General features: G+C 44.7%; 1 protein-coding gene across 2 annotated transcripts in view; it reads right to left on the minus strand.

Moving 5' to 3' along the window:
• Positions 1-2,404: 2,404 nt before the first annotated feature.
• Positions 2,405-12,211, minus strand: part of ELP3 (elongator acetyltransferase complex subunit 3) — a 1,295,792-nt gene continuing 1,285,985 nt past the window's right edge. For both annotated transcript variants that reach the window (XM_069605694.1, XM_069605692.1), the window contains exon 15: positions 2,405-4,179. In XM_069605694.1, coding sequence (XP_069461795.1) covers positions 4,103-4,179 — 77 coding nt within the window. In that variant the 3' untranslated portion in view covers positions 2,405-4,102. The remainder of the gene's footprint in view (positions 4,180-12,211) is intronic.

The raw sequence follows: 12,211 nt of genomic DNA on the forward strand, positions 1-12,211 counted from the left end.
GTCCCCGAACCGCATTCACAAAATTACAAAGTCTTATTCACCAAACTGTTGGAGGAACTGCAGTGAGAAGGGAGAGCTGTTCCACATGTGGTGGACGTGTCCTAAAGCAGTTGCCTACAGGAAGGAAATACTAAGCTACATAAAAGACATTTCAGGGGTGGATCTGCCGAGATCCCCGAAGACAATTCTCTTAGGAGTCCCTATAGAAGGGAAATACGCAATGTCAGGAGCAACAGCCAAGCTTATCACCCATCTACTATCAGCAGCCAGAATGACTCTTGAACAAAATTGGAAAAACAAAGAAGGCCCAATCTCAGCATGCTGGTGGGTTAAGATCTGGGGGGTGATGGCTATGGAGAAGATATGTGCCATCAGTACTGGTAAATACCTAAGATTCTTAACTACATGGAATCCATTTCATGAACATGAACAGGACAGAGAAGCCTTTTTCTTCAAACCCTGCTTGCTCCGAAACACACATGTAACTTGAACTCTCCCAAAAAACAAAGACAATGAGACGTTAATGTTAAGAGGGGGAAGAAAACTCTAAATAGTCGTGACTCTGAAATGTAAAATAATACTTAAAGTTGGTGGGGGAGGATCTTACAGAGGGTGAGAGGTTAATAAAAAGAAGTGGGTGAGTAGGGGGGAGGAGGGAGGGAGAGAATTGGGAAATCTTTGGCGGTAATGCGAATTCTAACAATCTGTAAGACATGAACATAAGTAAAATGTAGAGCATAGGAGTTTAATGTTGTCAAATGCTAGGTTGTAATCGTTTATATGCCTTCGAACCAAAAATAAATATGGTTAAAAAAAAAAAGTCAGTAGTTGAACAAACAACCGCATTAGCGAACAACAGTTTTCAGAAATATATGAAAGTGTGGTGACCATTCCAGTAATGCGTTCAGGAAAGAGAACAATGTTTTCATGAACCCCCGCTTTTGAAAAAACCTTTTTTCGATATGCTGAATAATAGGAGGGGGCCCAGTGAGACTATGGTTGGGCGTCAAGAGATAAAGGGGAGATGGGTCCAAAAGGAATAGTGGATTGTTGAAACACCCTACAAACTGCATGTCAACGTCTTTTATGTTTGGTTGTAAGCTCAGTTTGATGTGTTGTCCTTTGTTGTCTAAAAACGAACTACACCTGGAAGTAAAGATGTCACGAGATTGGGTGGTAGCCCAGTCAGTTACTATATAATTGGAATGTTAAGAATTGGTTATAAATGAAATTAAAGCTTATAAAAAAATAAAATCAATAGTTGAAACCATGTTCAGCTGGAATAACTTACCTGAAGAGCCAGTTTGTGGCTGTATTCGGAACGAAGGTTTGGTGATATTTGAAAGCCTGGGCTCGCTACTCTGAAGCCATTACCCATTTTCTTCTGATTGAAGTTCGGTTGGTTTTTGGATCGAGTTTTCCTCAGCTGTAGGTTTCTGGCTGTCAATTGGGCAAAGGATGGTTCTGCAAGTGCCCTGGGCCCTTGTTCAAATTGCACAAGATACACAAATAATTTAAATTCAGTCCTGACATGTATCAAGACCCAATGGAATGGTTTTAAATCTGGGTTTCATTTTATTTTGCTTTTTCATGTTGAAAGAAAATCTGGTCCTCTAATGCTGTACTCATTAGAAGCCATCAATGAGCTTTCTAGGGAGGCGAGGGTGAATTACTGTGCAATAATTCAGCCATTACATGGATCCGGTCAGCAACACGTGGCGGCTGATTTGTGGTAAGGGTAGGATATATGAGAAGCAAGAAGGCTTGGAAGGTGGTAACTTTGATAATACCATCACGGAATGACGTTCTCCTTGGATTCATTCAGCATCAGAACCAATGTTTCAGCGATTAAGGAAGAGATGTTCCTTCTTCCAGAAGCAGACATGGCCTAGACGTCTAGTGGTACTGGTGGAAATCCAAACTAACTTGTACATAGACAGCAGCAAAAAGATGTTTCACGGTAGAGGTGGAATGAAAGATCCCTAGTCACTCTCTATGCAACATTTACCTTGCAGGAACCAGCGGACTCAATTCATGTTTGCCTGCCGTGGTCCCTGAAGGTAGGACTGCATCCATCCGAGAGCTGTGACTGTGATCCCCCAACACCCTGCCAAGAGCTTGAGCAGAACAACATGGCGCCACAGGCCAAAAGAATGTCACAGGGGTCCGTGATGCATGAATCACGGGAAGATGGGGGTTTGTTTAGAATGAACTTAAGTTGGGTTTATAACCATGACAGCATCATGCACAGTTGTACGAAGGTTATTCCTGATGTGGCTTCTTCTGGACATGTGACCAGCTGAACCTGTGTGCTCTCTGTGTGGCTCTAGTAAAAGGAGAAGGGTAAGAAGTGGAAAAGAAATCAACTCTCTAAAAGATCCTCATTGCAAACAGTAGCCGATCATAAAAAGAAACCCCAAACTTTATTTTGCATGTTACTGTCAAAACATTTTTTTCTTTAGCTACCGACCAAAAGAAACATAAGCTGCCATTTAAGAAGTCATCCTATGAAATGTTTCCTTTGCATAGAACACAAAACTGACAGCTTGGCGGCATGTCTTGCGAAGGCGGCCGCCTCTGTGGACATTTGATGGCTGAAGCGACAGACACCAGCGCCCAAAGCATTCATCTCAGTGGCAGGTCACTTATTTTCTCACAGCAGCTTGTCCTGTGCATTAAGGTTCTAAAAGTCTGCAAGGGAAGGTTAACACATTCTGCCACGGCGGGATTTCTTACAGCCTAGAGAAAGCCAGGGCGCTGGTTCAAACAGCAGATGTTTGCTTGTTCTATTCTATTTCCTAAAGAGGAAAATACGTTCTTCCATGGGTATACATACAATGGCGAATGCAAGAAAGCTAGCTCCCGAAAAGAAATAAAGAAATAATAAATCCTTCATGTCTTTTGGTTGCCTTCCACCAGTGCATTGCAGTGTCAGTCGGGAAGGCTCTGCCAATATGTGTTGCCTCCTCATGGGCCATGCTAGGGGAATAGTCTCCATTTCAATACAAATCCACACGTGGGACCACTTCCGGCCGGCCGCTATCCCCCCACGTGACACTGCACTGGTAACAAAACCACAGAGAAAGAAGCAAGTGGGCCACAAGGAGCACAGTACACCTTCCCTGCGTGCACTCACCAAAGGCAAGTACATACATGACAAATATGCACTGACGACACTTCCATGACAGGACGTCGACAGATAGAGAGGGTTACCGCAAAGGTGGGGGGAAAAAGGGAAAAATGGACAAAGGGAAAAGGGTTTAAAAAAAAAGAGTTGCCTAAGGAAGCGATAAGTGAGTTATGTTGCAATAATAAGGACAAACCGACAAGAAGGGGTACTCTTTGGCAATTCGTCAAGCATAACATTGACCATTTAGAGATGCAACCTACCAAACACGAGGATTCAAGTTAAGGATGAAAGAGGCGTTTGGTTTCATTGTGCAGTCAGATGTAGGGTGCTACTAGGGTGACCAGATGACTCCAAGTCACAGGGACAGCCCTCTTACAGTTTGAGACTTCCATTTAACATACTGATGGATTCTGGGGGCTGTAGTCCGGGTTAACCTTAATTGTACTTTTTACTCGAGCACCTGATCTCAATTTGTAATGGGGAAGCCCAGGAACAGAAGGGGGAGACCTGGTTGCATGGAGTCATCTGGCCACGATAGAGGCAACCTCCCAAATAACTTTAAATTAGTGAGCATCGCTAAAGTGCCGCAAAAAATGACAGCGCAACTCTGTTTGCTTTGCCTACTAACAAGGCCTAACCAGCCTCTTTCTAGATTCGCCCAGGTTCTCGCCAACATGGCTTTTATTGTGTAAAAGACAGTGAGTGAACACATGTGGAAGTGCGGTGGCTTCCAACAGCGGCTTTGCTTTTTGATCATGGATTGTCCTGTTGCACAGCATTGCACTTTTTCTCCAATAAAAGTCTCTCCAGTGGTATGATGAAGGTACATGAATCCTACGGAGATCGTACAGTTGTACAGAAAATACCATCCTCCAAATTGAATTCGAATATCTTATGCCCGCATTAATTGAGCATCCTCTTGGCAACAGTTAGTCTGTAGTTGGGGCTGGGGGGACGCTGCCGGCTTCTTGTTCAGTCCAACCTTTTCACCATGTACGGACCTTCCAGTTCGTAGCCAATCTTTCTGTAATAATTCCTGGTGCCAACACCTAGAACAGAAAGGGACAAGCAATGAAGTCACAGGACATAAAACAACACACTTCTTTACCATCGCATCCTACTAAGAGTATTCAGAATATTACTAACAGAAGCTAACTTGCAGTGTGCTGAAGTTACTGGGCAGAGCGGAACCCAAGATCTAGAAGCATTTGGCCAGATGCTTGAGCTGATCTTGTGTTACATCTCCCTATGGATTCATGGCCAGACCATGGTGCTGTGCTCTGTCTCAGAATAACTTGCTGCTACATGGAGTTGTGCATTAGGTCAATGAGGCAGTTTGGAGAGGTGACCATCTCGAGTTTGTTTGGGGCAAGGTGTGGTCTACTATGTGTACTGTGCTCGATGTTCTTCACCTCGCAAGATGAAAGCGGCAAGAGGGATGCTGTGCCTTAATACGCATTCCCAAACTCAACACCTTTTTGCTTTAGTTACTTGAACATGCTTTCTCCGTTAACCAATATTGCAATTGTATGGACAGAAACTCAAACCATTTGCCAGCTATTGCAATGATATACTCAGGTACTGACATAATATTGCAGGCGTTGACATCACACTGCCATCACATGCCTTGATGTTCAGAACATTCGCTCACTATTGCCATCATATGTTTAGGTAGTCTACCCAATGCTACAATGTACCTGGTTTTGCAATCAAATTCCCAGATGACCCAGCATTTGCCAGGTAAGGCCACCGCTTACCATGAATAACGCCATATTCCAGATGAGTTATAATTTGCTGGGCATTCAATACTATCTGCAGGTGCTCAATCTAATAGCAATGACCCACCCAGAAATGTACCGGTACTCACATCATGCACAACGTTTTGGGCCTGTTCTTTGGAGTATGAGACCGCCCAAAAATCCAGAGCCTACCACAAACCTTATTCACCACATGAGAAACTGTGGGTCGTGGAACCTAGCTTCTTCTTAGAAGAAAAGCCTGATGGCTGGAATGTTGACTTGCATGCAGAAAAGGACCCTTTCAACACCCCAGAATACCCATCCATGCCCTCACAGTGTTCCTGGAGACAGAAATGCAACATTCTTGATGGACGGAGAACAGTCTTTGCTAGACCCAGGATCAACAGAGCAAGCGGGTATGAGTGATCCACAAGGAGCGATCAATCACATGCACGTTTATGTCATGATCCAGAAATAAAAAAATGTTACCATTCTCCATTGCCTGCCTGATATTGGCCTTCAGGTCCAATAGTGCTCATCAGACTAGGGACTTTATTAAATAGTTTTTAAGTTTCTGGGGAGCAATTGCCACCCTTTTTCACTGCTGGGCGCCTCATGATCTCTTCCATGCTAGAAGGTGGACTTGGTAGGAGCAAAGCAGTGTCCGGTACTGACAAGCAAGGTTCAGGCCAAGTGAATATACAAAAGACACACGGACAAGCATGCATGCACACACACACACACACACCATTCTATTGTGGAGGGGTTTAGCTGACGCCTTTTTTTAAAAAATAGCTGCAACTTATACCTCCATAACATTGGATCCAAGTGCTATGGCCTGGAGAAAAGAGTTTACCTATGTTGGATCCTTGATCAGTGCTTTTTCTTCTTTTTTTAAATCAGGGTTTTTATATTTGTTGTGAATATTAAATATGGCTAACACATGTGTAACTTATGTACTCAGTTTAAGCATACGAGAGATCCAATGTAAAAAAATAAAGGACAAAGGCGATATTTGTTAATGTGTTTTTAATGCTTGGCAACGTATGATTAGCTAAAGCCCTGGTCCTGTGTCTGTTTTTTCATCTATTGAAGAGATGTCTTAGCCATAGTTTGAGATATCCATGTGGTTTGTGACATTATTGAACCTGTTATGCTGGCGCCATCTGCCTTTGCATACCATTAAACTGCACTTGTGAAGTGCACTTGGACATTGTTGTGATCGTGAGAACATTGCCATCAAGCCTCTAGAATGGGCAGTAATGAGGTCGGCAGATGCGCACTGCGCTCATTCTGCTCTATTCATTTCAAGAGGTTTTCCTCCCATAGTATTCACAAGTTAAGGCTCTTGAAATGTGGAAAATAATTGCCCATCTTAAGTGGACCAAGTACAAATATCTGTATTCTTTTTCATGGTTCTATTAAAAGATCTCTGCAACCTGTACCAAGTAAACTCTGTGTCAGCTTAGTTTATGGGTTAGAGGGTTCCTTGTTATGTTCATGGTTGCCAGCACCATGTAGTGTATATGTTTCCTATATGTTTTTTCCAATCACTGCTGTGTCTCAAATCTAGGCGTTTCCTCCCATTGCTCAATTATCTCAAATGTAGGTGTTCTCTATTTACAGCTGTCTCTTAAATCTAGGCGTTTCCTCCCACTGCTCAATTATCTCAAATTTAGGTGCTCTCTATTTACTGCTGTCTCTCACATCTAGGCGTTTCCTCCCACTGCTTAAGTATCTCAAATTTAGGTGCTCTCTATTTACTGCTGTCTCTCACATCTAGGCATTTCCTCCCACTGCTTAAGTATCTCAAATTTAGGTGTTTTCTATTTACAGCTGTGCCACAAATTTCGGTGTTTTCTTTTTACAGCTGTGTCTGAAATGTAGGCTTTGTAGGTGTTTCTCCATTTACTTGAGTCACTTTGATGGATTTGGGGGTAAGGAAATGTGTTGCACTCAGATGGATTTTGGGGGCAGGACATGTGTGGGAAGATATATCAGGATTGCCCCTTCTGTGCTAAGAGATCTGTCAGTATAGCTTGCCACTGCTCGGGGCCTTGGAGCTGGACCTGTTAGTTTTATATTACTGCGCTTGGAATAACTGTGGGGACAGCCATGGGGGTTACAACTAGACATGTCGGTAAACTGGCATTCCAACTAGAAGAAAGCACATGCAAGTTAACACATGTGGTACACTTGAAGCATTTATGCCTACCTTGTTTAGCCAGTCCAGGGTTCCTAAAGATATATACTGGTAACCCACAATTGCACCTATAACACTTTAATTTAGCCACCTAGTGTATCTCACAGTGATTGCAGGCAGACATCCTTGACAGCGTGCTAGTTGGATTGCTTGGTTAGCGTTTATGGAACATGGGAGATATGTAGTCAGACTTTAAAGGTAACCTGTCTATTGTAATCAGAGAATACCATTGGCCTAGTTTCTATGATAGCCTGTCTGCCCCCTCTGACAAGATGTTCCATGTCAACCAGTCATTGGTAGACTAGCAGGGTACCCTGTCTATAGTGCCCAGGGTAGTTGGCTTTCTGCTCCACAGAAGATTGGATGACACAGCAACATCGAAGAGGAGCATCATCTGAGCTTAAGCAATGTGTAAACGCACCACTTCGGTGGACATCCACCGCAGGCACGGCTATCCATCCACGCACTCTAGAAGGCAGCTACGACTATGTCAAATTCGGTCTAGCTGGTCACATAATGGTTTTACACTGAAACACCAGACTTGCCTCAACACCTCTGCCATTAGAATACAGCAACAACCAATGAAAAAATGTGGTCTAGCTTGACACACATCGTTTCCTGAACTAGCACTCTGTTAAGACCTCCCGCAGCACACGCCCACATGCCTGACCTCTTGGGTTGCTTACTGGAGCCTAGCCAGCCCCCCTAAGTCCTAATCTTGGCCAAATGAACACAATGATCTTAGGCCGCCTCATAGATCTCACCCATAATGGCACTATATAAACAATGACTACAATACAATACACAAACACATTATTACAATATCATATATTAGATTAAATATATTCATACGTTTGGGGCATGACTATGCGTGAGCAAAAACTCCAGAAGAATAAACATCCATCAAAGTGCCTGAAGCAGCCTGTACCTCTGCCTCCCAGCCTGCCCCTGAGGCTCCAGTACAAACAGAAAACCTGGATTCATCATCTAAAATATAGTTTAAGCAGTTTTTCCCCAATACCTAACCCGGCCACACCACCTCCCCTGCCATTACCTATGTATCCCAATCTTCTTATGCTGTCATGACACATTGTGTAACTACTGTTTCACCTTCCAACTTTTGAGCCAGGAAAGACGCTCCAAGACTCTCTGGAGAAATATCAGAGAGTAGCAGCTGAAAGGCAGGGCAGAAGACTCAAAAAACCTTCCCATACTGGCTGCAAACCGACAGTAAAGGTTGGTGAACTTCGAAGAGATATTTGATGGCATCTCAGAGGGTCTCTCTCCTATATCAGTTGAGTCTCCCTCTATGCTTGATGAGATGTTTTATGGTCCAGCCCAATGTCAGTCCACGGGCAGGCTCAAGGGGCGATGCAGAGGCTGCATTGAGGGGGTATGGAGACTCATCATCTACATAGTGCAGTGGCTGGTTTAACTATCCGGAAGCCCCACCCTCGGTAGGAAAAATGCACGGGAGATGGCAGATGATTAGAAGACACACCATCTCCACTAGAAAGATCAAAGCCCAGAGCACCTACATTATCCTGATCAGAGGGGAGAAGCCCACTAAGGGTCACTCTTGATTACCAGTTAACATAGTTGGAGGTTCCCGGTGTGGGACCCTTTTGCAAGGGATCAAGAAAATGGTTAAATGACAACTATATTTGGCCTCAAACCCAGGGGCCGCATCTCTCCAGCTCTGAAATATCTCCACTGGCTCCCGGTGGCTGCGAGGATCAAGTTCAAGACCCTCTGCATCATCCACAAGGCCTTCTGGGGCTGTGGCCCTTACTATATCCAACTCTCTCTTCCTAAATACCTTTCTTTTAGAGCCCTCTGCTCACCTACTTCAAACTCTCTGCGGATCAGAAGCTTCTCCAAGCAGAGGGTGGGAGGTAGATCTCTCCTATGTAGGTGCCTCCATCTGGAATTGCCTTCCTGCCACTCTCAGACTTGAGCTGAGCTGGACCACCTGAAGTTCGGGAAGCTGCTCAAGACCTTCCTTTTCTCCTCTTCCTTCTCTCTCCCTCTCCCCTGCTAATCTATCTGTCTGCTCATCCTGACTGGCTGCGTGGGGTGGGGGCCCTCAGAGTCATACAGAGTACCATGCCTCCCCGACCAATCACCCTGCACTGCCTCCTGTCCTACCCAGCGCTCCCAGTCTGGGACTGCACCTGTGTAGTCCTTTGCTGTCCTGGCACTTACTCTGACCCCTGCTGCCCTGGCCGTACTTCACCTTTATGCCCTCCCTGCACCCCACCCCCGCACACTCTCCCCTGCACTTCTCGTTTTGCACTTGCACGATCAGATTGTCACAAGGCCTAGTAAAACCGGTTGTCCTTGTCATTCCTCTGTTTCCCCTCCCCGTCTTGTGGCGCCTAGAAACACTTGCGTAGAGGCGCGATACAAATACCAAATCATCTCATATCACATATCATAAAGATGGAAAATTAGGCGGCCTAGTCTGCAGATGATAGAGGCCATCTCGGTTGGTAAATTCTGTAAACATGTGCATCCATTATTTGCTATTTAATGAGAAGTGGCAGCCTACTTGCAATATTTTAATCTGAAAGCACTGCTGACTTCACTCTGTAAACCTGAGCTCCCTTCTGGACTCTTGTTTGTCATCCAGATCTTGCACGGGAGGCTTTAAACAGTTACATTACACAAATTAGCTGGTGGACAGTTAGAAGGCGGCAGTGTGCTGATAACCCTGAACTCAGTGGGAAATTGTTTGAGTTGCATCCCAATAACTGCCACCATACGTAAGGGAGGCATGGCATCACAAGTATGACACTGACACAAGAGTTACACGCTTCAAAATCTTTATTAAATCCTTAGGGTTTAGAAAAACTCCTAATTAGCCCTATAGCTATGATGGGAGTAGTCTCTACCATCAAACAAAGAAAACACAGTCCTAGTAAGTCTTTGCCAAATCAAAATGGCCTATACTAACAAAACCTATCTCTTATTCAGAAAGTGTGTAAAGGGAAATGTGTATGCAAAGAAAAGTCTGTGTTATACCATAAAGGATCAAGGCGGCTGAGTCAGCTCTCCTCCCTCAGTTGGACAGCATGGAGTAAGGCGGCCCCTGTAAACAGGATGACACACACTGGCTCAGGTTATTAAAAAGAAAAGGCGGCTCAAAACGTGGGTCGAGGCCCGTTTGGCCTTCCATGTTAAAGTCACTTGTTTCCAATTCACCAACAGCCCTTTCACCTTTCAACCAAAAAGTCACCTGATTCAACGTAGATCTCCCTCAGTTGGGCCCGGACCTCACAATCACAGCACTTGCAGGGTTTCCCTTCCCCAAGCTCCATTCACATTCGTTAGAGGTTCCGTTTCGCTAACTTTATCTTATATTCCAGGTCTCTCTCAGCCGGGCTCAGACCTTTCATTGATATTGAAGACTTTCGAATGTGCAAGGCTTTTTCCATAGACTTTGACTTTCACTTTAGCTCTCCCTTATGTTATTTGCCCCAGTGTCTCTTGGTAGTTCCATACTACAACCAGGAAAGTTAAAAGAAATCTTTCTCTTAAATCAATGACCTTTAAACTTCCCCTTTCGCCAGGGTTAATCTTGACCATTGCGCATTTCAAAGTGCTTTCACTTCGTCACTTTATAACAAGACATCCAACATTTTGCTGAGACTTTTGAATGGGCTACTTCTTCTCGCCGGACCCATCCGCGACTCTGTATCACTAGTTTCACAGTTATTAGTAACTTAGAAGTTTGCTGCTGGTTTGCTTTCTTTCGCATCTCATCAGAATGCATGCAACCTTTAATTGTAAGATACACTGTTGCAGCTTCAATCTTTCCTTGACACAAACCTGCCTTTCATGCCTTTTGCTAAATGATAATGATAATAATGATGTGTTATTTATATAGCGCCTTAATCCAAAGCGCTTCATAGAGCACATATTTACATACTATATCACCCAACCGAAACTGGTACTCATTTATCGACCTCTGAAGGATGAAAGGCTGAGTTGGCCTTGCCGGGATTCGAACCTGCGACCTGCAGATCACGTTCAGATCGCAGCAGCGAGCGCTCAACCCGCTGAGCTATCTTACCGGCATGTGTGCATTCCTTTCTTATCTTTGCGGCTATGATTCACGAGTCAAGGTTGATACCACAGGCTTGGCCTCGCCTCCCCAACTCTGTCGGTCACCCGGGACGGTCACTGGCATCCTTGAAACACAATGCAGGTTTCTTCTTGTCTGGGATGTGGCTTTCTCCGTGTATTCTTCACAGTTTCCCAGAGGCAACGACCTCCTGCAGGAATCTTCAGGGTTTCCCTACCCTTCACTCTAGTCGCTCGATCGGTCGTCCTTCTCCAGTGGGTTCGCCTTCTCCCCGGAAGATCTGCCCATTCTCGTGTTCCACCTTGCTCGGAGTGTGTCTTTATGTTCTGCTTTTTATCTGTGTCGGGGGAGCTAATGGGTATCAGATGTATGTGATTATGGTCAAGTGTCTGACTTTGCCTTAGCTGATTAACGGGACATGTCCAATGAGATATTTAATTGTTAGCCTCTTTACTCTCAGTCGCCCTCTTCCTCGGCCCAGTGTTTGTGTAGAAAGGGGGGGTGAGTTGAGGTGTTGGAGAATCCTATATAATAGGATAGGGTATGGGCATGGGAAAAGGGGGGTACCGCGTCTCACCACTGGCTGCCCCACTCCCCGAAGATCCCTCACCCAAGTGTTCCTCCCGCACTGGTCCACCCCCAGGGTCTGGATCCAAAGGCGATGGCCGTGCCCTGGCCACCTGAGAGAGATATCCCCAGGGACTATTAAGTGAGAAACCCTTGGGTTTCTCACACTGGGAAGTGGCTACATCAAAGGCAATCTAGCTGCAGTGCGAGTTTCCGTGTCATGCCCAATTTATATGAACGGTTTCAGATCCTTTAGGTTGTCTCGGCCCTAGAAGCAAGAGGATTAGGGAAAAAAAGGTAGTATGATTAATCTCTTCATTACTATGACAATCAAAGTATTTCTCACATTAAAAAAGGGTGCATTCTCTATTCTGTCTCAGATTTTTTTATAAAGTGTGTGGGTACCCTATTCTGAAAACGACTGAAGTAACTTTACAAGATGATCAAGTGGAACTGGCACTGTAAACAAAAATATTACAGGGGGG

This window comes from Ambystoma mexicanum, chromosome 4p (assembly GCF_040938575.1).
Source record: "Ambystoma mexicanum isolate Mex_15411 chromosome 4p, UKY_AmexF1_1, whole genome shotgun sequence".
In the NCBI taxonomy this organism is placed as follows: Eukaryota; Metazoa; Chordata; class Amphibia; order Caudata; family Ambystomatidae; genus Ambystoma; species Ambystoma mexicanum.